The 27085-nt window shown below is 40.9% G+C and overlaps 1 protein-coding gene across 3 annotated transcripts in view; it reads left to right on the forward strand.

The window, feature by feature from the left end:
- LOC146772949 (SLAM family member 5-like) overlaps nt 1-27085 on the forward strand; it is a 408736-nt gene that overhangs the window by 354995 nt on the left and 26656 nt on the right. For 2 of the 3 annotated variants that reach the window (XM_085637738.1, XM_085637740.1), the window contains one exon: nt 24386-24487. The exons of the other annotated variant lie outside the window; for it this stretch is intronic. In XM_085637738.1, coding sequence (XP_085493864.1) covers nt 24386-24487 — 102 coding nt within the window. The remainder of the gene's footprint in view (nt 1-24385; nt 24488-27085) is intronic. 3 annotated transcript variants of the gene reach the window in all.

The following is a 27085-nucleotide window of genomic DNA, read 5'->3' on the forward strand; positions in this document are numbered from 1 at the left end:
TAACAATCAAATATTAAACTAACGATTACAACTCTCAAAACATAATTATATACTTTGAACAAGCAATGATAGCCTCTATTTTGAAGATATACCTGCACACTGCCATAAAAGGGTGCATTTACCCTTTTAAACCAATTATATGGATGCCCCTAGAGGAATCAATACTATGCATAGATTCTGACACATACCCTAAATGTGCTCATGGGACTAATAAGTCAATAGCCTTAGCCAATGCCCTTATCATAAAGATTGTAAAACAACGTCATATTCATAGAATCCCCAGTCTACCCAAAATACTGAAAAAGAAGCAAAACACTGTCTAAGCTATTTGACTAGATTTAAAACACCTGTCCAATCAGGATGCAAGGGCCAACCCAAGTTTAAGATTCCATGGTTGAATGTACATGAGAGAACACTATTACAAGAAACAAAAAACGACAACACAGTGTAATTGTACATTACTCTTTCCTAGGGAGAATGAGAAGATGTTGCCCTAGTCTACAATTCCTTTGACGTATTAAAAAAGACCAAAAAACCCAGAAGGGAGAGCTATAGAACAAATTCTTACTCAAATTGAACCAAAAATATCCTGAGAGACAAAACAAATTCACAAAATGCTAGCAAACAAAGTGATATCATTCACTAAGAACCAAGGCCTAACATACATTGAAGGACTGGATCACTACTCTAAAAGAACCATTAACAATTTACCTAAAAATAACAACTAACATTAAACCAACATCTTAAAAGTAGCCCTATATAATTTAATAACAAAATATCTTTATGCTACTGTAGAAATAATAGGTTTGAAAAAATAAATTAAGAATGATAAGAAATGTAACTTATTATTTAAAAACTCAATACAAAAAAACACCCCCTCAGATATACTCAACCAATATCAAATAAATCACAACCTCAATGATTCTCGTAATACATATACATAACATAAAAATCACAAAATCACAAATCATAGTCCCACCCTACAACTAAATAATAAAAATTGCACTTACAATTTTTTTAACAGTAATACCCCATCCATAGTAGAAGTCAAAATATTAGTCCACCAAAAAGTAGAAAAAATTAGATCCCAACTAAATAAAAAAATATATTAGGAAAAATTGGAATATTCATTCAATCCCACCCTTTCAAATCGATCGTCACCCAGCTAAACCTGACAAGTATTACAAATATTTAAGGAATGTTTCTGGAATCCTGCATAATACAAGAGAAATTAAAATAAACGCTTGGTAAATAACCTCCAACTGATTCCCCCTCCAAAAATAACCCACAAATGCCATTTGTTAAAAGATTTCCATGATGAAAACAAATTACATAGAAAGAGCTAATACAGAAACCTGTCCTCCCAATGCACAAAACCATAAAACAGAACTAATAACGCTTAAAAAACTGAAAATAGAACATACACACCTAAACAACATGTAAATAATAAACACTTTACAATTAGGCCGACACCGTTCACATTACAATTACTATGACAAAGTCCTATACTAATTAACTCAAATTGGAAAATTATACTAACCTAGACCACAATAAATGAAGTAGCAAACTACCACTTCATATACCTAAGTACCTTATAAGTTGGTCCAAACATCCATAGTGAAAAACCTTCTAATAACAGTCCATATATCACATCATAATAAAATATATTATAAATATCTACCCAAATAAAAACACAATTACACATCCAAAGATATAATAAAATATTTGAATAATGCATGAATCACTAAATTAATTGTTAAAAATAATATACCAAAATTAATAATAAACAAATTACAATTCTCAATCAATTAAGTCATTATCATCATCAATAAACTTTATTCGGCTTTAAAAATAAAACCATAAAAGTCATACAAAACATCAATATACTATCATTTGGTTTACAAATTGACAGGTTTGATAAGTTCTGGGTAGTTAAAATGCAGGATAAAAATACATGACTTACAATATAAGAAATAATCACAGCTTGCCCTGGGTCTGACGGAGACCCGTAAAAAGTTAAGAGTGTACAACACAGAATCCCTAGAAAGTTGTTAAAAAATAAAAGCTGTTCTCATCATCCTAAAGCCCATTTTTTAAAGAATGGGAATAATAAATAACTTTCTAGGAACAGCATGAAAAGTACCAAACATTAAAAAAATGCATCTTGTCCTGAGGAGACTCACCGTCGTAGCCAGAGGTCTAGAGACACTGTCCTCTGTGCGAGCCTTGGGGGCATGCCAATAGTTAGTGAAAGGGGTCGAGACGGAACCTCGTCAATAAAAAACTATCATGAATACTTTTAAGCCCTACAAGATAAGGCTCGGTGGTAGGCACAGTTTTCAGCACTATATACTTTCGCACGCTGGGCTAACACTGCTCTTTTTCTTCTTGCTCACCACAACGTGTTTTCAAAAAATACTCCTTGGCCCAAACAAGGTCCCTTTTACAACTACGCTCAGGGTTCGTAAAAAGTTCTACTCTTTCTAGCCTGGTAAAGACGACTCATGTGTACTGAAGCCATCCAATACGTGAAATTCGATCAAGAGAAATACAATCCCGTAGGATGTCTTTACTAAGTGAATTCTCTTGCTTGGCCCAAATCTTGAGCCACAAAGCCAGGTGACAGAAGGCCAGTTCATCTGAAAGGAAAGACATCCCCATTTCCTCATGAACAACATAAGATGGAATACATTGCGGGACAGTAAGGACCCTTCGCAGGAAAGAATTTACGGCACTTTGCATGATCCCAAGCTCAATGTGGCACCATAGCTCGCTCCTGGAGCTAACCTTTGAGATGCATTTAGCTCGGTAGATCTTCAAGAGGGCCCCTATTGGCTTCCCTCACACTCTACTGGGAAAGTTAAAGATAGCTGCAGAGGATTTCACTGGCTCCCCTTTCTTCCAATTAAGCAAGGGACACCAGATCAAGGATCCGTCAAACACTACTCCCAAGTAGGAGAAAACATTAGTCTTGGGTATAGATGAGTACCTTATGGGCTGCTTTGCCTTTGCCTTCCCAGGGCCCACCTGCAAAATGGAAGATTTGGAATGGTTCACCGACAGATCCCGGTCCTCAATAAATGAGGCGAAGGAGTTAAGGAGAAGTTGTAAACCCCTTTCTGTCCTCGCCAGGAGGACTGCATCGTCCGCGTATAAGAGTACTGGCAGGCTACGCTTGCCTACCAGGGGACAGTCGGTTTTCGTTTCAAGAAGTGCCTTCTCTAAGGAGTTGATATATGGATTGAAAAGAAAGGGTGCCAAAATACACCCCTGACACCCCCTTCCTTGATGTTTAATTGGAGGGACACTTTCAAGTCCTTTGAGTAACCGACAACCGCCTTGGAGTCCCGATGAAGGTCCCTCAAGAAGCAAATAATGTTATTGTCAATGCCGATGGATGACATCAACTGCCATAGCTTGGACCTGTTCACACAGTCGACGGCTGAGGACAGGTCCATAAAGGCTAGATATATGGGGCAGGCACGCGCCACCGTATACGTATTCAGGACCAGATATACATTTAGGCACTGCTCCACAGTGAAACGACCAGGGTGGAAGCCTTGTTGAATCTCCGCTAGATGATTACTTTCCTCTGCCCAAGATAAAAGTCTTTCAAGAATCATGTGACCCACCACCTTCACCACAGAGTCTAGGCGGGAAATGGGCCTGTAACAGGAGGTACTGTCCCAATCGCCCTTCGTAAATTCCGGGACTATAGTTGATAAGGCCCAAGAGTCTGGGTGACCAGCCCGAACTAAAGCATTGATAACAGCTGTGAGGACAGGTGCCCAGGTTTCTACATGGGCGATGTAGAGGTCAGGCGCAATCCCGTCTGACTCAGGAGCTTTAATTTTAGACAGTCCCAATATACCAGCTCTCACCTCTCCAATGATAAAGACGATATCTGCCTTGCCTTCCACCCCTTACTGCCCCTCAATTGGTGTAGTATCCGGCTGAAAGATACCCTCAAAGTGATGGACCCAATCGTCCTCCATAATGCGGGCATCCAAGAGGAGAACAGTTTCTTTCGATAAAAGTGGACTTTTGAGAATGGCCCAAAACTTAGAGCTGTTACGCAATGTACTTGCCTCCACTAAATCAGTCCAGGCCTCCTCCTTCAGGGTGGAGTTACGGTTAGCTAGCTTGGGCTTATATTATCGACAGAGAGGTTTTACCTCCACCATATCTGGAGGCTTAACACTTAAGGCCTGTCTCAAATTCCTGGAAGCCTGGGAACAAATGGAGTCAAACCATCTAGGGCCTAATGGCTCACAGCCCACCCCCGGACCCCGGAGTAATCTCCGAATAACAGTAGACATGGTTCCAAATGCACCCAAGATGTCTGAGGCACTTGCCTTGCCATCAAGACATGTGACAAAGTCCCTGCAACACTGGTTAGCCAGGGACACCTGTAGTAACTCTGGGGCAATATACCCCCATTTTAGGCTCCTCCCGCCTCCACCACTTTGAGAGGAGCCCCCACCCACCTTGGTGTGTCCATGTACTCAAGACCATCCTGTTGCAACACAAATGGGATTATGGTTGCTATATTCACTTGTAACCAAGAGAGGAACCTAGAGCTTTTGATGCGAGGTCCTGCACAATGCTCCAAGGATTATGAAAGACAACTCTCAAGGGGGGGGGGGGGTTTGGGAGAGGGAAAGGAACAAGTCTCTTATTGAATGCCCTCACACACCTAGCAAGGTGTCATGCTTCATCATTGGGCTGTGCTCCTCGTCGGGCCGGCGCTGCAATGCCTGACGGGCTCCCGCGAAGGGGCTCTTTGCCGGAGATCTTTTAAGAGACAGCCGTTTGGTGCATGAGGGTGAGTGAACTGTGTAGTGAGTGAGTGTGCGAGTGATTTAAAATAGGTCTAGCACTGCCTTTGGGGATTATTTATATTCACGTGGTGTGCTAACCTAATTAAAATGTGTGCGCCCTGTCTGGAGAAATAATGATCCACAGGGACAGTAAATGAGTGTGGTCGACATGTTTCTTGCCTACTGCCCCTAACGGGTCACTCGGCAATTTTTCAGGACCGTTGTCTCAGAGAGAAAGTGCTCAAAAACTCTTACACTACTACAATGTCAGCGTAATAGAAATTCAGTATATCTCCAGCAATGTAAGATGCGGTCCAAGGGCGATGGAGGACCTGGAAAGAAGTGACTCCCAGTTGTGAGGTCGTGGGTAGATGGGGTTGCCTTGTGAGCAATTCGTTGCTCACCATGCAGGGGGGCGCGCAACTAGCGGTGCTCCTGCTACAGCGCGGAATGCAAAATCCCTCCCTTCGTCACAGACCATAGATCGCACAGACACACTCAATCACTACATTCGCTGGTGGGGCCCATAACACCAACACTCATCCTCTATTGATCTGTTTTCCTAGGAGGCGATTGTTCCGTTCGCTGTGATGGAAGGAAGTACTCCCTTATCCCTAATGAGACCTTTCTCTATTCATTAAGGCCTAAGCTTCACCTTTTAGTACTCCTCCCATGGATAGGCCATGAATCAGCTTAGCTGCTGGTTAAAGTGATACTCAATCTACAATTTATTTACATAAATACACAATTTCATAATAATTACCCAACACAGTTCTTGTAATAAATCTTAAATCTTTATCTGAATAATTGAAAATCGATTGTTAATCAAGCAGCTGACCATCATATTTACCTAATCTGGCTAAAGTCGTCCTCTAAATCAAAATCTTGGTCATCAGTTCAATCTGTCAGAGTCTTTGGAAACAGCTGTCCTGCAGTGTCACCGTCCTCTCCGTCAGCATAACGTCAGGAAATTCAAAGATGCGACCCTACCATCTCTATTCTATGCTGTTTTATAGTAAAATTACATTCCAAAAGTAACGAGTAGTCTTCTTTGAATGTCTATGATTGGTGGATGAAATCCGTACCACCACTTTCCCATATGCAAAATGTTTCTTTTAAATGTAGTTCATTAAATCCTGGGACCAAAGTATCTTCTTATTGTTTATTCAATAAAGCTGGCATTCCTCCCATGGTGTCCTTGATGGGCACAGTCGGGTTAGGGTCACTGTTCGGTCACCGCTGCTGTTGGTGACGCATGCGCAGTCCACCCAGAGACCTTCACAATGAAGTCATCACGTCAAATGGGGATGTCAGCCATTTTGTGGCCACCCGAAATGCGAAGAGACACAAAAACGTAATTAATACATAGAAATGACTAATTAAATGTTATCCCCTTACTAATACCCATATGTGTGTGTATTTATCTAGCAGAAGCAACACTTAATGCGGGTTATACACTCACATTAATAAAGCACAAATCACAAATACATCACAGAAGCAACATATAATATGTAATTTTCTACTTATCTATGATCAATATGCGTACACATTTTAGTTTACGTATTAGTTAGGCCATGCAAAAGCAATTCCCACGTGTATTCTTTATTCTAGTAAGGTTGATTTAATTCCACAGCAAACCAGTTAATACAATTACTATTAATCAATTAATCTTATTAATATAAACATGCAAAAATGGAGAGGGTATACAAAAATTTTTTTTTTTAAATAAAAACCTGCTCCAGCAATCCCCCCTTTGGTGATTTTATCACCACCACATCACTAAATTTCTTTACCCCTTTTACGGTAACTCAAAATGTATTCTTGCTCTTATTCATAATTCAGTTTCTTCTTCATCTCTTTTTGCCTTTTTATACATGCTTTCCTTCCACTCTTCTAAAGTTATCTCTTCTAAGTCTCTATATGGATCTTTTGCTTTTCTTTTTAGTTTTTCTCTTTTTATTTTATTCTCAGTTTTCTTGTTTTTACAACACATACAACCTAATCTTAATATTAGTAATATGAAAACCACACATGTTAATGGAAATAATATTTTACCTATAAATGTACTACCTATTTTATCTAAGAGATTCTTAATAGCAGCTATTTTCTTACCAATCCTTTCCCAAACACTTTCAACCTCCAGTGGTGCAATTTCATCATGCAATTCAATAATATTTTTAATATAAATTTTCAGATCTTTACTTTCGTCTGGTATGTAAGTGCAACAATGTTGAACTTTCAGCATTCCACAGACTCCACCCTCTTTTGCCAATAATATATCAAGGGCAAGTCGATTTTGCATCACCATAGCACGCATGGCAACCATTTCAGTATCTACCAATGTAAATCCTCCAGCGGTGCTTGTTGACAAGCGATCCACTACTGTTGATAATTTTCTAATTTTGTCTGCATTCAAAGATATTCCCACTGCTGGTATCAATGCTCCAAAGATATCACCTATAATCTCTGTCCAGGATTCTCTTTTACTACGTATTAAATGATTACCTAAACTATGTACACCATCTTCTCCTCTGTCCATGTGAAAGATTTTTGGAAAAACCAGGCCTACGTAACATGTGCCATACCAATGGTCTGGCAAACGATAATATGCCCTGTTCCCACAGATAAAATAAAGTCCAGGGAAAACTGGATCTCTTCCACCTTTAAATCCCCATCCACCCATAATTCGGTATGTATCATGGCACTCACTATTATCTACAAAATAATTGTCATAAGCAGTTTGATTCCTTCTAATAAACATTTTCCATTTCTGGGGCATGTCTAAAGCTATAGTTGGACTAGCTTCACCCTTCAAATGTTTTCTTTTTCTATATCCCAGACTGTTTTCTCCCCTTTTACATCTGCTACTTTTCTTTGCATTTTCAATCTCCTTTCTTCGACCATGTTTAAGAATGTCTTTTCCTCTTTCTTCAAACTTCAAGTCAAATTGTTTCTAAAAATATATTCTAATGTTAGTTCTTTAGTTTCTAAGAAAAATTCACCTAATACCTTAGCAGGTCTCACTTTGTTTAGTTTGTTATTAGCAGGCACTTGCGCAAAAATGTTATCTACATCTGAAAAATAATATTCTTATTTACCTGTCTGATAAAATAAGCTAGCTATCACACTACATGCTATTCCATATGTTGCTGGAAGATGATGATAAGTCACTCCCTCTGAAACAGATGCAGGTAACTGCATGCATACGTAGCAGTCCCTTACGTCCATGGTTTTTACATATTCATACAATAACTTTGAAAACACATTATTTGAAAAATCATTAATAGTCCTATCTTTATGCAAATAATTATTATCTATTCTAGTCTGAACTGCCTTTTGAATCTTCCCTACATTAGTAATGTTTTCAGTGTGTCCTTCTAATGTATCTATAGTAACTTTGAAAGAAATAAGTAGAGCAAGTATACTCCACAGAAGCATTAATAATCCTGTACAACAACAACACATTTTACACCATCTTTTCATGAATGTACATCTACTTTTGCTATTATCTATGTTAGCCATCTTTATTAATTTGTACTGTGTCTTTTGACTTAGCCTCTTTTACTTCACAACTAGTTTTCTAACTTTAGGCTCTAAGCCTCTACTTGGTTCTACCAGACTTTATCTTTTGACTCAAATTGTTATTCTTTCCATCAGTAGTTTTCTAGATCTTCTCAATTTGGCATTTTATCGTTTTTTACTTCTTTCTGTTCATCCAAGTACAGAATTTCCTGATCTTCCGTCTCTTCTTCTCCAATATCGGATAAGATGACTCTCAGGATTCCTGCTTCTTCTTCTTCTTCAACCACTTTCAGTAAAGCCTCCTCTGTATTTCCTTGACTATCTGCCTCTTCATCTCTTTCAGGCAGCGCCACGTCCGTCCATTCCGGTGACTTATACTTCTGGTTAGGTTTCCTTGTTCTTTTATCCTCAGTTGTTTCTTCTTTTGATTTTTCTTGGCTTGTCACTTCATTCACCTGTTCAGCTCTCGGTGATTTCACTCGTGTCAGCCGATATCTCAATCTCTTTACTTTGTTTGGCCACACTTCATCCTTTTTAACTCTTTTCTATTTACTTTCTTTATTATTATTCTCGTCTCTCCAAGCCCTTTTCCTCAGAACTCGACCTTCATGTATCTCATTTTCACTTTCTTCAGATTCTGTCTCAACTTGTCTTTCTCTTTCAACGACTTCTTTTCCCACTGTTTGTTTTGTTTTCCTTACTTCTGTCCCTCCTCGGGTCTCCGACACGCAATCTTCCTGCTGACTACTTGTCCCTTCACCTAGCTGAGTGATGCAGTTCCCTACACCTCCTCGGGGGTCTTCCACAATCTGTCCCTCTCTCTCTGTACCTGTCCCTTGTTCACTTGAATTGGTTATTTCTGGTGGAATTTTCCTCAGCCTTGCATCTGAAACTTCCTTCTCCTGACTTTCTTTTACTGTCACTTCATTGTCTTTTCCCCTCTTCTTTCTGTGTTCTTTTTGAGGGCCTTGTGTTCTTTGTTCGTTTTCAGAATCTGAACTGGTATCAGAAATCTGCAATCTTCTTCTCAGAGAGATACTTCTGGGGACCAGATTTTGATTCAGTTCTGTTTCCCCCCTTTCAGAGTTCTCTTGTGTTTTTGGCTCTTCGTTCTCTGATTCAGTACTTGACTCTGATTCGTCATAGTACTCTTTATCTTTGCTGTCCACTGGATTTGGTATCCTCAAGGTATGACTGGCATGGATACAGTTTTTCAATCCAGCGCACTTCACAGCTGTTGTCGTGGTCAAAATGACTTGTCTTGGTTTTCCCCACCTTGGAACCAAACAGTTTCTTCTTCTGTGGACTTTTATCCTTACCCAGTCACCTGGGCTCAGATCATGGGCTGGCTTCCTTTCAAGGGTGGTGGCATCCGCTCCAACCTGATGAAACACAGAATGGACTGCGTCAGCCAGGCCTTTACAGTATTCCAACACCATGTCATCAGTTATTGTCATCAGCTTGTTGACTGGAATGTACACATGCCTCATTGCTCGTCCCATACTTATTTCATGTGGACTTAACCCTGTAGTTCTGTCTGGTATCGCCCTGATTGTCATTAGTACTAGAGGCAAGACATCAGGCCATTTCATACCTGTGGCTAAACACATTTTCCCAATTCTATTTTTGATCGTACCATTCATCTGTTCAACCACACCAGAAGCCTCTGGTCGGTAGGCACAATGTAGTTTCTGTTGTACATTCAATGCTTCACTAATCAATTTTACAATCTCTTTATGGAAATGTCCTCCTCTGTCTGATTCAAGGGTCACTGGGAACCCGAACCTGGGGATGAATTCTCTCAAAAGAAGCTTTGCCACTGTCATCCCATCATTTCTTCTAGTTGGAAATGCTTCCACCCACCTGGAGAATAGGCAGACTATGACCAGAACATACCTCAATCTGTTACATGGAGGCATTTCAATGAAGTCCACCTGCATTCTAGTGAAAGGACCTCCTTCTCGGCCTATGGTTCCTAGACTCACCATCCTTCCAGGATTGTATTGCTGACATATTAGGCATCTTTGACATAGACTTTCTGCTACCAGTCTAAACTTGGGGTTGTATCAGGTCTGCTTAAAGGACCTGATCATAGCATCTCTCCCTATGTGTCCCTGGCCATGATACATCTGTGCCATGGTAGACATCATGCTATCAGGCATTACTGGTCTTCCATCTCGATAGACCCACACACAGTCCTTCTCTCTTGGTGCACACCCTGCTTTTATCCAATGTTTCATTTCCTCATCTCCTGACTCTTCCTGCAATTGCCTCACTTCTTCCCAAGTTCCCACAATGTTAGTAAACATTACTGAGCAAGAAAACATTTCCTTTTCCCTTGCCCGATTGACTGAATTCTGATTCCTTGCACAATACTGTGCCATATCGTTAGCATACCTGTTTCCGGTAGTGATGTAATCACTACCCTGACCATGGGCAGCACATTTCACCACAGCCAATTGTTTAGGCAGCTGTATCGCCTCAATCAATTTTCCAACCACTTCAGCATTCTTAATAGGGGTTCCACTTGAGGTCAGGAAACCTCTTTGTAGCCAAAGTTGGCCAAAATCATGGACAACCCCGAAGCCATACTGGCTGTCAGTTATCACAGTCACTCTCACACTCTTCCCAATTTTACATGCTTTAGTCTTAAAGCAACAAGTTCAGCTACTTGAGCTGACCTCACTCCTTTCAGGTAAGATGCTTCCATAACTGCTGCAACCGTACATACTGCATATGCTGCACTTAGTACTCCTTCATCTGTTCTCAAACATGACCCATCAACAAACAACACAAAATCAGTTTCTGGCAAAGGTACATCTTTTATATCTGGTCGTGGCTTCGTGCAATACTCAAGCACATCCAAACAATCATGATCTGCTTCATCTCTCACTTCCACATTCTCAGCATCTGGTAACAAAGTTGCAGGATTCACATTCAAACACCTCAAAAGGCTCACATTTGTTGCACCTAAAATGACCTTTTCATACTTAGTCAGCTAACTATGTGTCATATACTGAGTACGACTCCTTGTTAAAAGAATCGCCACATCATGAGGTACAAACACTCTCAATGGATATCCCATCACGATTCCGTCACTCTGCTCTAGGCTTCGACATGTTGCAGCCACTGCCTTCAAACACCCAGGTAAAGCTGCAGCCACTGGGTCAAGCATTGATGAAAAGTATGCAATTGGTCTTCTCAACCTTCCATGTTTCTGGATCAAAACAAAAAGTGCACATCCATTTCTCTCACTGCAATACAACTCAAACTCTTTCTCATAATAAGGCATACCTAGTGCTGGTGCTTCACACAAACCCTCTTTCAATCGTTTGAATGCTGCCAATTCTTCTTTGTTCAGTTCCAGGGGATCTTTTACATCACTCCTGGTCAAACGCACCAAAGGTTTTGCAATCAGCGAGAAGTTGCTGATACACTGACGGCAGTACCCTACCATTCCCAGAAACATTCTCACCTCTCTCTGAGTCATGGGAGCTCTCATTCCTTTTATGATTCTGATTCTGTCTATAGTTATTTTCCTCAGTCCTTTCTCGATTTTATGTCCCAAATACTGTACTTCCTTCTTACAATACTGCAATTTTGCTGGTGACACTTTCAATCCTCCGTCTGCCAAATGATTTAGTAGTGCTATAGTGTCTACCTCACAAGCTTCACGTGTTTTCAACGCCACCAAAAGGTCGCCGATATACTGAACTAGTACTGGACTCTCGGGCATTTGCAGACTTTCTAATGACTTCTTCAATAATTGGTTGAATATTGAGGGGCTTTCTGTATACCCCTGTGGGATTCGGCACCATGCCAAGATCCTCTCTCCAAACCGAAATGCAAAAATTTGATGACTGTCATGATGTAATGGGATAGAAAAAAAAGCATGGCATAGATCAATTACTGTATACCATTCCGCATCATGGGGAATCTGGTACAAAATAACTGATGGATTTGGCACAATGGGACAGCATGACACAACAATTTTGTTTACCTTTCTCAAATCCTGTACTATCCTGAATTTTCCATTAGGCTTTTTCAGTCCCATTATGGGTGTATTACATGGACTACTCATTATCTCTCTCAGTATTCCTTGTTGAATCATTTTCTCAATTATTGGGGTTACTCCTTCAATTATCTCAGGTGTCAATTTATATTGAGGAATATTGGGATAGCTTATTCCTTCCTTTACAGTTATTTTCACATGATCTATATTTCTTATTAGCCCTACATCTTCTCCGGTGAAATCCCATACTTCCGCTTTTCCTGACTGCTTCAATTCTTTAGGTAATTCATCAGGGTTGAATATTGCATAAGTCTCAGTAACCTCATCTTCTCTGTTAGCTATGGTCATTTTATACAGTACATCCTCATCTGGTGTTTCAAATGCTATTCCATCTGGAGTACAGAATATAGTGCAATTCATTTTGCACAACAGGTCCCTACCTAATAAATTCACTGGGCTGGTGTCACACACAACAAAGCGGTGCATCTCTGTAAATTTCCCTATACTAACTTTTACTGGTTCTGTCAAAAATGTCTTTATCTGTTTGTTGGACACACCAACTACTTGGATTGTTTCATCCGAAAGAGGATCTAACAGTTGATCGAGTAGCGCCAGTGTCCACTAGGAAAGTAATATTTTCATCATTAACCCTCCCATCTACAAATGGTCCTGTCTGGTCTACCTCTAGAGTTGCGCCAAGTATGCACTCTTCTTCCTCCCTTCGGCACCGTCAATCGCTTCCTTCTGACTCACTCTCATCGCGTTGCAGCCAATACTGCGAAACAGCGCGAGCGCGTTGCGGTTTATTTACCTGTTCTTCATTGTAGAATCCCGATTCGTTACTATACTTCTGTGTGTTTCTGCTCTGCGGGAAAGGTGGTTTTGGCACCTGATTCTGTGAGGTAACCACCTGCTGCTGCTGCTGCAGTTGACCACTCACCTCATTCTGCACCTGTGGATTCAATGATGGATTTTCATTATTAGTACTTGGAGGAAACTTACACTCGGATTTCCAATGCCCTAACCTACCGCAATTGTGGCATGGAAACTTCTTTTTAGCTTCTTCTATATTACCTTTCCCCTTTCCTGGGCCAAATCTCGGTTTAGTTCCTGGGTTATTTGCTTGTTCGACTAACTGAGCTTCCTGTCTTTCAGCCACTTTCACCTGCGCCCACGTTGCCTTTTCTTTTAATTTTCGCTGTTTTGCCTCAATTTCATCACTAAAATATTTAGCATGTCTCAAAACTTCATCTATTTTCTTGTTTTGCCAATCTACCATATGTTGCTTTATCATATCACCAATGTCTGGACGTAATCCATATACAAATCTGTATACGAAATTACTCAAATCCTTATCACTCAGGTTCTCATCTCCACTAAACTGTTTAAAAGCCAAGATCAACCTCTCACAGTATGCATGTACTGACTCCTTACTTTCTTGATGTGTTCGGTCAATTTTTACCCAATCTGTCTCTTTGGGGGGTACCTTATTTTTCAAAAATACCATAACCTGTTCATATTTCTTCATTACCTCTCGGTCGGGAGCTCCTGTCTTAGGATCCCTAGGGTATTCCTGATTTGGCCAATTAATCATAAGCTTGCATTCCGTCCACAAGTCTGCTGGCACTATTATGTCAAACAGGCTATTCGATCTATCCATAATACTTTGGATAATTTTACAAATCTGTCTACTTGCCGGTACCACTCGACGGGCTTTTCGCGTAGTCGAGGGAAATCATTCGTTAATGACAAAATGTCCTGTCTTGTCCAGGGGACATGTACATGTCCCCCTCCTGGAATTTCTCTTAACAGGGAATGCCGAAACTGTCTTTTCTGAGGCATCACTACGCTTTCTATACCACTTACTTCTCCATTTATCCACATCTCCCCATTTTCTCAATAAAATGATTATGTCCTTAATCTGACCTATCTGTCCTGTAGTGTTCAGATTTTCAATGTCCTTTTCAGTAAAATCAACTCGATAGGGTTTCTGTAAGGCTTTTACCTTATCAATATCTATACCCATTTCATTTGCAATTTCTCCTAGTCTTTCATGTAGATTTTTTGCTCTCCATGTCACGCTTTTACATAGGAATAACAATTCCTCATCCTGATAATTTTTCAATTTTTCTACAGGTATAGTCCCTACAATTAATTCTTCTAATACCATCTGTAACTTGGCCACATCTATTGACTGGGATTCTTTATCTTGTTTCTGTAACCCTCTTAGCCATTCACTTAGTTCTTCCACAGAAGGTCCTACTGGGTTTTCTACACTACTCTTTTCTGGATTTCTCTGGGGTTCCAATAATGTTTCTACTGTCGTTCTACTCTTTTCAGCATAATTCTGATTTATAAATGGATTATTTGAAACGCCTGGTTCAAACATATTTATTGTCTGTCCCCACGGATTCTCAATTTGACTCCGTTCTGGACTCTCATCCAAATTATGGTTCCGGTAAGGTACCGTCAAGCAATGTTCGCTATCCTTTTGCTTCTCAAAAATGGGCATTACTGGACCTATGGTCACGGGAACTGTTACAGCTTCTAAATTCTTGGTTAATTCTCTTATTTTCTCTATTAATTCTAGGGTTGTTTTGGCCAATTCTGCTGAATTTTCACTATTTATTCTATTCTCTGACCTCTTTTCTACTTCTCTAATGGAGTTCCTTCTTCCTAAATCTGGTGACATAGTTTCAGACTTGATAATTCGTAATGTTTCTCTCATTGGGGCACTTGGTGTCAACATTTCTGGGTCTGGTCGGTACGGTGGTGGATTTTTATAAAACACATCATCCAGCACATCATCATCTGATTCATTCGCTTCATAACCTCTTGATTCCACATCATTTCTTTTCTCCACACATTTTCTTCCTTCATTCTCTCCTACTGCTCTCACAGGAAACATACCCTCAGTCATACTTGCATTCCGCCATCTTTTCATTCGATCATCATGCGTTTCATATCCATATGATCTGCCAAACAGATTTCTATAATTTCTACCACTTCTTTGTATTTCTCGTTCATGCATTTCGTCTTCCCATTCCGTCGATGCCTCAAACTGCGTCGGTCTAGGTCTTGGTTCTTCGCACAGAATCCCGTCTTTCCCGAGAACAGCGAACAATCTGTCCTACTACAGAATTATGACATACGTTAACAAAGCAGCGCTTACCTCTACTTTGTCCTTCTAACATGCTCAGAGAATACCTGCTACCTTTTCAGTGATGAGCGTTATCGGTATGCCATTTGGTTTCCTGGTACTTAAAGACCAAAATTTCACAGGTAACCTTCGCTATCATACACACTTCTTTTACACCGAAATTATTTCTAGTGGTAACACACGACGATGCTACCGAATCGAACCCAAACAATGCGACGTGCAACTTCAATCATTACACGTTTCCCCTGTGTACCTACAGGGCAACAACAATTCCGGCTTTCCCGAGAGCAGCGCTTACCTCTGCTCTACTACGGAACTGTTACAAACTTCCGACTTCCTACATCCCAGAAGCCGTGCAAACAACATATAACTTGACGCGACTCAACATAGAGTGTTAGTACATAAATCAATACCAATCAATAATCAAAAAGTCAATAAGCTATTTACAAGCAATGATCACCAAACCAAAACAGTAGCTAACCATAACTCTGCTACCAAGAAATACTGCTGCAGCGCGGAATGCAAAATCCCTCCCTTCGTCACCGACCATGATGCGAGGTCCTGCACAATGCTCCAAGGATTATGAAAGACAACTCTCAAGGGGGGGGGGGTTTGGGAGAGGGAAAGGAACAAGTCTCTTATTGAATGCCCTCACACACCTAGCAAGGTGTCATGCTTCATCATTGGGCTGTGCTCCTCGTCGGGCCGGCGCTGCAATGCCTGACGGGCTCCCGCGAAGGGGCTCTTTGCCGGAGATCTTTTAAGAGACAGCCGTTTGGTGCGTGAGGGTGAGTGAACTGTGTAGTGAGTAAGTGTGCGAGTGATTTAAAATAGGTCTAGCACTGCCTTTGGGGATTATTTATATTCACGTGGTGTGCTAACCTAATTAAAATGTGTGCGCCCTGTCTGGAGAAATAATGATCCACAGGGACTAGTAAATGAGTGTGGTCGACATGTTTCTTGCCTACTGCCCCTAACGGGTCACTCGGCAATTTTTCAGGACCGTTGTCTCAGGGAGAAAGTGCTCAAAAACTCTTACCCTACTACAATGTCAGCGTAATAAAAATTCAGTATATCTCCAGCAATGTAAGATGCGGTCCAAGGGCAATGGAGGACCTGGAAAGAAGTGACCCCCAGTTGTGGGGTCGTGGGTAGACGGGGTTGCCTTGTGAGCAATTCGTTGCTCACCATGCAGGGGGGCGCGCAACTAGCGGTGCTCCTGCTGCAGCGCGGAATGCAAAATCCCTCCCTTCGTCACAGACCATAGATCGCACAGACACACTCAATCACTACATTCGCTGGTGGGGCCCATAACACCAACACTCATCCTCTATTGATCTGTTTTCCTAGGAGGCGATTGTTCCGTTCGCTGTGATGGAAGGAAGTACTCCCTTATCCCTAATGAGACCTTTCTCTATTCATTAAGGCCTAAGCTTCACCTTTTAGTACTCCTCCCATGGATAGGCCATGGATCAGCTTAGCTGCTGGTTAAAGTGATACTCAATCTACAATTTATTTACATAAATACACAATTTCATAATAATTACCCAACACAGTTCTTGTAATAAATCTTAAATCTTTATCTGAATAATTGAAAATCGATTGTTAATCAAGTAGCTGACCATCATATTTACCTAATCTGGCTAAAGTCGTCCTCTAAGTCAAAATCTTGGTCATCAGTTCAATCTGTCAGAGTCTTTGGAAACAGCTGTCCTGCAGTGTCACCGTCCTCTCCGTCAGCATAACGTCAGGAAATTCAAAGATGCGACCCTACCCTATCTATTCTATGCTGTTTTATAGTAAAATTAAATTCCAAAAGTAACGAGTAGTCTTCTTTGAATGTCTATGATTGGTGGATGAAATCCGTACCACCACTTTCCCATATGCAAAATGTTTCTTTTAAATGTAGTTCATAAAATCCTGGGACCAAAGTATCTTCTTATTGTTTATTCAATAAAGCTGGTATTCCTCCCAGGGTGTCCTTGATGGGCACAGTCGGGTTAGGGTCACTGTTCGGTCACCGCTGCTGTTGGTGACGCATGCGCAGTCCACCCAGAGACCTTCACAATGAAGTCATCACGTCAAATGGGGATGTCAGCCATTTTGTGGCCACCCGAAATGGTCAACTTAAGCAAAGAGACACAAAAACGTAATTAATACATAGAAATGACTAATAAAATGTTATCCCCTTACTAATACCCATATGTGTGTGTATTTATCTGGCAGAAGCAACACTTAATGCGGGTTATACTCACATTAATAAAGCACAAATCACAAATACATCACAGAAGCAACATATAATATGTAATTTTCTACTTATCTATGATCAATATGCGTACACATTTTAGTTTACGTATTAGTTAGGCCATGCAAAAGCAATTCCTACGTGTATTCTTTATTCTAGTAAGATTGATTTAATTCCACAGCAAACCAGTTAATACAATTACTAATAATCAATTAATCTTATTAATATAAACATGCAAAAATGGAGAGGGTATACAAAAAAAAAATTACAATAAAAACCCACTCCAGCACTCCTACCCAGGCTCAGGCTCCCAACAGTGTTAGACCTATTTTAAATCACTCGCACACTCACTCACTACACAGTTCATTCACCCTCACGCACCAAACTGCTGTCTCTTAAAAGATCTCTAGCAAACAGCCCCTTCGTGGGAGCCCGTCGGGCACTGCAGCGCCGGCCCGACGAGGAGCACAGCCCAATGATGAAGCATGACACCTTGTTAGGTGTGTGAGGGCATTCAATAAGAGACTTGTTCCTTTCCCTCACCCAAACCTCCCCCCTTGAGGAACTGCACACACAGTTGTCTTTCTGCTATATTCACTTGTCAGGATAGAAATATCAGTGACCAAAGAAAAGAAAGGGGCAGATTCACAAGTAAAATCTATAAAGGTCGCGCACCCTCTCCCCATGAATGTGGGAGTGATATCTGTTTTCCGCGGGGGCAGTTTATTCATGACTGATGTTAAATCGAATTCAAGAGGGATAGAGTTAAGCTCGGTACTCTGTGGGGTGTGTTCCAAGTGCAGGCCTGCTTGTCGTGCGCAACCCATAGCTTCCATACCTAGGGGTGGGTGGACAACTCCGTTCTGCCCACGGAATGTGCGGAGATTTGGCCTTCCGTGATAAAGGCAGAGAAACAAGGCAAATCTCCGCACACTAGGGCATAACGGAAGTTGGCCTCTCGCCTGCCGCCCGCCTCCCGCCCGCAGTATTAAATACATTTAAAAAGCACATTTCAAATAACCTTACCTTATAGGCGGCGTCCACGGGCTTCCATCCGTCTCCATCGCTTCTTCTTCTGGGAACTGCGCATGTGCGGAAGCCCACGCATGCTCAGTTCCCAGAAGAAGACGGGATGTAGACGGCTGGAAGCCCGGGGACGCCGCTGATAAGGTAAGGTTATTTGAAATTTGTGTTTTTAAATGTATTTAATACTGTGGGTGGGAGGCGGTCGGGAGGCAGGTGGGAGGCAGGTGGGAGGCCGGCGGGAGGCGGAAGGTGCGTAACATAACTAGGCGGAGAGTGCGGAGATTGGTTCCATCTCCGTGCCTCTCCGCGTAGGTCCCTTACGCACATTACGCCCACCCTTATCCATACCTCCTTGCCTGATGTCCCCACACATATGGATATTAAAATCCCCTGTTAAGAAGATGTGATACCAACTCTGACTTTTCAAATTGCCACCACGTAGTACCGACCCCAGCTGCATTATGCTACCCGCGTCCTTGTGTGTGACTCCCATGTTATATACATTTACCAAAAGTAGCTTACTCTTGCCACTAGACAGCAACATCACATGTACATTGAGGGAAACATAAAGTAAGGTAACGGAAATATCAAGGACAGCTAACGAGACAAGAGTAGTGAGCCCCCCCTTAGCTCTCCCTGACATGGACGGAATTGCTGGAACAAAGAGGGTTATGTAGCCATCCAGGTGGTAATTATTCTACGTGGCCCAAGTTTCCTGGAGACATATCACATCATAATGTTTCACAAGGGCCAACCATCTAGGAATGCCAAACTTCTTTGCCTACCCGCGATGTTCCAAGAAAGGAACTTACACCCTCCACACTCCACTTTTCAATACCTGTTCCGTAGGCAGGACATTTCCCAAAGGTACAACCACCACAGGGTCCGGGGGAACCTTAGAGCGTCAATCACAGTCTTCCAGAAAACTCAAAGGAGCAAACCTATTTACAGTGCTTACCCCTGATAACCCCTGAGTTATACCCTGATGGCACCCCTCATGTCGAGGCCCCGATTGGAAATTTCTGGGTCAGTAAAATGTAAATGTAAATGTCCAGTATTTGTAAAGTGTGAACAATCACCTGAGGGTGTCAAGGCGCTAGGGGCCGTCGAGAAGATTAAGCAAGCTATTACCCAGAGTCACATGGTGCTGGGTTGATCTGCCACTGGTGCCGGGGATCAAACCGTGAGCCCCCGGGTTCTGGAGACATTTGCCCTGGCCGCTGCGCCACACCTCTTCCCTTAAGAAACCCAACGGGAGTGCCATGATTGCAGAATTCCAACACCGATAGTCAGACTGCTCAACCGTGCTTAAGATGTGATTTACAATGATTGGGTTATTAAAATTAATAATAATACAATCCACCTGCCAATGTTTCTTACAGCTACCAACCCACCATGTCCTACGCACCATTAGAATTTGATTTTCCACCCTGAGCCTGGGGATGATGTTAGAGTTAAGCCAGTGCACCACCTTATTTTTCAGCTGGAAAAAGTCTTCCTTAATACCAGGAACCAGACGCAGTACGTTAGCTATCACCACGACCAGGGGGGGTAGACTGAGGAGGGAGATGAACAGAGACCACACTAAGGGAATGGTAGTTAATATCCCCCGGGGCATGACATCAAACCCATCTCCCCTGTCATCGACACTTTGGGATTGGCGGGGCTGAGAGGAGGCTGGATTCAAAATGTTAACCCCCCTACGAATAGAAGAACAGTCCTGAAAATCAGTTTGAATCATAGTTAATGTCGATGAGACTGCTACCACGGTGTTTGACTGCTGTGTAGCGATGTGTACCACTCTTGTTCCCGCCCCCGTACCACTACCGTTGAGGCTAAGGATAGCGGTTGAGGGCGTAGGCTTTGCGGGAGGATGACTTGTCGTAAGAGAGGCGCGGTGCCTTTGCAAAGAGGCTGTCAGTTCAGAGAAGTTATTTTCCAATGCAGCAAGACGATTTAAGATGGGATCCAGTTTGGTATCGAATGCTGACAGCAAGGCAGTTTGAAGCATGTCTAACGAGTTTGCATCCAAGTTGGGCGCTACTTAGTGTGCTGCTGAGGTTAGATGAGGGCCAGCTTTCTTACTTCGTTTACAGGGTCCCACCACCAAAGGGCACTTCCTCTTTGTGCCTCCTGAGCTCAGGCGGATTTCAGAAAGCTTGCACAGTCCTGACCCAGATGCTTGCATGTGCGCACCACACCTGGTGATGACCGTTGTGGAAAGAGGAATAGCACCACCTACATCAACTGGCGACTGATCAACCCGGTCTACCTGATCGGGCTGTAACCGAGTTTGAGTGCCAGCATGTGGGGTGACTGGGGAAATCAATTGAGAAAGGTGGGAAGGTGATTGAGATAAATATCTGACCACCAATTCAATCTCTTTGTCCAAAACCCCAGCTGCGCTCTGCAAAAAGGCATCCATGCTACCACCAGTATGCGGGGGCCCTTTACTTCTAGATCCAGCCACCCCCCTACACTTACCTATTGTTTGTATGCTTGATCTTTTCAGAGTAAAGATGCCCAGGTCCACCCTGCACAATTAAAAGTTATTTTTTAAAGATAGTTAGGGTGTTAAGGTCAGCTCACTACACAAAAGGAAATACAAAACTTTCAGACTGGATTAAAACACTTTCCTTGTCAATCCAACTCCTTGACCCTTTAAGATGTTAATGCTTTAAGAAGCACGTCCAACAAATAGTTAATGCGGGTATACAAGAATAGGTGTCAAAGGAGATTGCTCCCTAGCTGGTCAACGGCAGCTGTCGTGAAAAGTGGAGTTTGAGCTGTAGAAGAGGCAGGAAAGTGGATGAGCCTGTTGGGCAGAGGTCTGAGGAAATACAAACAGAGCAAAACCAAGAGGGTAGGCCCAGCCTGGTGTCGGACGAAAGACATGGGCTCCCGAGCTGCGGGAGCCCTGGCCAAGTTTAAGCGCCTCCTGGCACATGGAAATGCGTTGGTGGCGTCCGCGCCGCTAGGCAGGCTGGGGGTCGTGGTCCCTGCTCCCCCATGTTCAAACTGGCAGCAAGAAGTAGAAAGAAACAGGCTCCCGTCAATAAGTACAAATAAGTAAAAATATACAGTGTTTTACAAATGCTAAATTCTAATAAATAAAGCAACTATGGCCCTATTATGATGTTGTGTGGAAAGCCATCTGGCAGCTCGTTGGAGGACTTCCGCCTGATATCATGGCTTTCCGTCTGGATGCAGTATAATGATACTGGTGGTCAGAGAGAACCCCGCTGGGGAATGCCGCTTCACTTACGATGGGCTCACAGAGCCCGTCAGGGCTGCGGGCGGAATTGTAACCCTAAAATGATAGCAGAGCCAGCCTCTGGTCCACCGTTAGGATTACAGTGTCACTTTCTGCATGCCCTTTCATAGCGGTCTGCCAGCCATGAAAAGGCAGGTGGAAAGTGACTTTGGGGGCCCCTAACAGGGCCCCTCCCCCCCGGCCCTCGGCTATGGGGCCTAGGGGATACCTATGTTGCCCCCCTAAACATCCCTGTACCATGTGGCAGGCACCTGCCTCATGGTACAGGAATGTTTGAAAACATCAGTTTTTCTATTGCAGCTTGTGCTGCAGCCCTTTCCACATGGCCAGGTCTAAACTGGGGTGGCATGGTGAGCAAAAGAATGTTGGATTTAACCCAGATCTCTTGACTGAGGGTGAATGTTTTGATTGGTTCTGCATTCCGTCCATCAATTGTGTGTCTTTTGCAGCCCTTTTCTGGTCATTGCAAAAGCTGCTATAGAACAATTGATGTTTCTGACCACTCATATGGCGGCTGCATCCTATTGCTGTGTGTGGAGCCATCGACTAATAGTCAGGCGGTTCCAATCCCACTACGGTGTTGGTCAGACGCTCGTCTGACCGACATCGTAATCAGGCCCATAATATGAAATTATTAACAATTTTAAAAAATGTTCTCAACGAACATGAACTAAAATACATTCATTTCAACAGCTAACTTAACATAATTTGATTTTTAATAAGAACAATTATCAATATATAATAAATGAAAATATAAAAATTAATTAATTGAAAATTGATTAGAAATTATATTTGAATAAAAAATTATTACATTAATTATTATGGACACATTTATAGTTTGGCAAATATCTCACCACTGTAGCACAAGTGAATTATAGCCTCAGTCATATGCAATGCGGCAGATGGGATGTCTGCTGCATTTGTAACTGAGTAACCTGTGTACCAAACTCTAATCAGACCCTTAATCTTTAGTTTTTACAAACAATTAAATTAATATATCACCAAAACACTTCCCATGAAAATTCAAAAAGCAATGAAAAAAACATTTTTAAAATGTAAAAATAATCTACTTTATGAACTGATTAAGAATTCAAAAAGAAAAGTACAAATAACATTTTGAAGAATGAATCATGAACCAACGAAACATTTTAAATAGATTTTAGGATCAGCCCTACAAACTTTACAACTCACATCTAAAACATTGTCAAAAACACATTCAAAATTGAATCTACAATTTGTTGTAGACAGATAGATAGATAGATAGATAGATAGATAGATAGATAGATAGATAGATAGATAGATAGATAGATAGATAGATAGATAGATAGATAGATAGATAGATAGATAGATAGATAGATAGATATTTTAAATGTAAACTTCCTTAAAGTTAAACTGATTTATTTGTATTCAAAATTCAAAAATACAAATTGAAATAATTAAAAAATAAAACAAATATAAAGAAACAAACATGTTTAAGTCACTTCCCATGCTACTGCCTTAGACACACTAAAACTCCTGACTAAAACATGAGCAAAAATAAACAATAACACTAAGCAAATACAATATTACATACAATATTATTTAAAACCTTGATCTAACTAATAATGATATTAAATACAAAAGTGAATCAATTATTTTCTTATATATGAGATGGTGTCTTCAAATCATGATATTTCTGCAACAATGTAACACAGCAACATTAGTTTTCTCATTATATATTATTTAGGCTGAACACCAATTGAGGGGATTGGGGTTTAACCAACTTTTGCTCCTAATACCTGACACAAAACCACATCATTTATAACTAGGGACTATATGTCCATTCCTTTCTTCCCACATAATTCTATGAGGTCCTCTCTGTGAGATGCCTGTCAGGGCAAGACTCATAATTCTGCAACTAAATGGTTGTATGGCAGAATATCAACTATAAAAATATTATGCAACAAAAATGTCTTAGCCAGATTATCAACTACAACAATAATCTGAAGGAAAGTTTCCATAGGTCAGTATAGATTCTTTCTACATCTCTATGTACTTTAAAGATACACATATCAATTATTATGTTATGTTAAAGAATGGTAAATCTAGTCTTACCTCTATGTATGTACCTTGATAATATTATGCTATATTATGGTAGTCCATATTCTGGCTGCCACATTTATGTAAGCCACAATTTAAAACTTGCTATAATGAAGACTCATAGATTGCCTCTTATTGTCACCCAAAGCTTGTGTCCCATATCACTTTATACAGATGGTGAAGCTAGAGGCTGTATTGTTTTTTTAATGAGAATAGCACTTTATAAACAAAAATTTTAATTTCGCAGAATAAAACCTACAGTGACCCTACTCCTTCAAATCAGCCAAATGACCCAGGAGGTGCAGAGAATGGGATTTCTCTCTATGACACTGTGAAGGATACTTTACAAGTAGGTCGTTTTCATTTTAAAATTAGATATTGTAACCAAATTATTTCTCAGTGTTTTTGTTTTGCAAAAGTGCTCTAACCCTACACCAAATCATCAAAGCAAACTGTGATTGGGATTATAATCACTACAGTATCTTGATAAAGGATAAATATGTGTTTTTCATGTTTTTAAACTTTGCACTGGTGACGCTTAACTATGTGATTCGCTCACTCCAGCACCTTTAACTGATTTAAGCCAGTTTCTTTGTATTCCAGGCTTCTGCAACTTTAATGTTGTGCTGCTGTATCTCATTCACTCACTGTAGGGCCTTAAACGTATTTAAACTTACCTTTTCTCACAACAAATTAACACTTTCAACCAGGTAAAAGTTTGAAACTATCAAATGTTTCTATTAAATGCTGGCTTCACCTACTAAAAGTAATTTTGACTCCAGGCCTCTCGAGTTTCTTCTCCTGTAGTACTGCACTGACTGCCATTTCTAGTTAGTGACCCAACTCTTTGATCTTCTGGCTGGCTTCTTCCAATTGAATACAAATACCTCAGTCCATAATTTCCTATTAAGTAGATCTTTGGCTGATTTAACCCTTTCTGTTCACCTTTTCCTACTCTGTAACTCTATATTTCTAGTCTCCTAAATTCTGCCTCTATATTTTGCTTTTAATCTCTACAAATGTATTTACAGGTATAACTGAAATATATTTCACAGGACAACTGTAGCCTTACTTCTTACCTGACTGTCGGCGTGGGCTGTAAATTCAGTACCAAATGAGGTCCCTTCTTTTTCTGATCATTCTCATCACTGTTCACAACTTTGACCCACTCTCCTTCCTAGCTTACTTTACCTCTAAAGATTAACTTCAGTATTACCACTTTTGCTTGTTACTCACTTATTTATCTCCCTATTCAGCCTCTTATGTTTGATGTATATTCCTAATCTAGTATCCCAAATGTCACTCTTCTCTTCTTACTTGAGCTATTCTCCTTCACAATCATCTACAATTCTGCTAATCACCGTGAGCATAGATTTCGTCACACATGTCCTGAAACCCTCATGAAGGACCAATAGTATTTAAGAGTTTATAAAAAAAATGATTTCTCTGGTCAGACATCTTCCCTCGCTCTTTAATAAAATTGTAAACCTCACACAGACAGAAATGTACAATATTTGTTTTTCCATCTTTTATCTTTCAAAGCTGAAATCTGTTTTGTTTTCTAGAATGGGGTAATTACCATCCAAGCATTTACAATTTGGGAAGCTGAATCTTTGTCAGACAGTCTCTATAGGGTTCCCTTAAACCTCATATAGTTGTCAGGGGAAGGACTAAGGGTAGGTAAGGGTAACAACAGGAAAAAGGGAATGGCAGAAGTACAGTGGGAGATGAATGGGGAAAAACATATGATTCACTCAAGGAAGGCTGTTCTGGAGTTATGAATCTTAGAAGACAACAAGTATACAAATCCTGACCCAACATATTAACAGATTGTCTGATAATACAAATTTGATGGCTCTTTCCAGCATCTAAAAGATATCAAAGCTCAAATTGTTATGATTAAAGAAACCCAGATTGGTAAAAAAATATTGGGTCACTTAAATAAAACAGAAATATAGTTGCTTGCACAAAATTCTGTTATCAATTTACTTCAGCATCACTGATATTGCTATCATCTCTTGAAGAATACTAACTCTGCATTTCCTTAATATGAGTAAGACTAGCACCCTGTAGCTGTCTCATAAAACTGCGTCTAGTGGGAGATTTGCTGCAGAACATCTCCACGACACTAGTAGAATTCCCACTTGATACATTCAAGGGAACATTTAGAACTGTTATTAAAAGCTATGGCCCTGATTTAGTTTTGGTGGAAAGGTAACTCCTTGACAAGTGTGACAATAACATGTCTGTCAAATTACAAGTATTATATCCCAGTGTACTTGTAGTAAGACGGATGAATATCGGTGATGAAATACCCATCTACCAATATCTAAACCAAGCCCTGAGTGAATCTGGACACACTTTCTGGGGAACCACCATTGAAAAAGGTCTAAAGAACCTCATATCCTCAATGACTTTCAAACATTAATTTACTCTCTTGCATTATTTGGAATTGCTGCCTCCAAGACCAGAAACGACCAGTCATGGGCCTCAGCCTTAGGGTGCTTGGTCCCCAAACCACAGGATACATGGCAATTGAATACTGGTTCTTAGTCCAGCGTGTGCTCATGAAAAACTAAGCTGTAGTTCTAATCTTTCTGTTTTTCAGGTTTATAAAAAAAGTATTTGTAGCAAGCCAAGTGACTCTTCTCTTGTGCCTAATTGCCTCCTCCTCCCAGATCAGGTTGAAAGGAATCTGGTATCTTCCAGTGCTCTGTATTCACCAACGGCAACTATCTTTTCTCATCTCAGATTTCATGACACTAAACATCCATTGCTACTCCAGGCAACATCTTGATGACCACTTCTTTCTGATAAGAACATTTGTCTTCTTCACGTTCATGGCTTTCCACCTTATGGATTTTATTAAGACCCAGGCTGGGCATGTAGAACAGCTCTCCATTATTGTCATAATGGTGATCTTAGACCAGTGTCAAAAAGATTGTAG

The sequence above is a fragment of the Triturus cristatus genome, chromosome 12 (genome assembly GCF_964204655.1).
Source record: "Triturus cristatus chromosome 12, aTriCri1.1, whole genome shotgun sequence".
Classification (NCBI taxonomy): domain Eukaryota; kingdom Metazoa; phylum Chordata; class Amphibia; order Caudata; family Salamandridae; genus Triturus; species Triturus cristatus.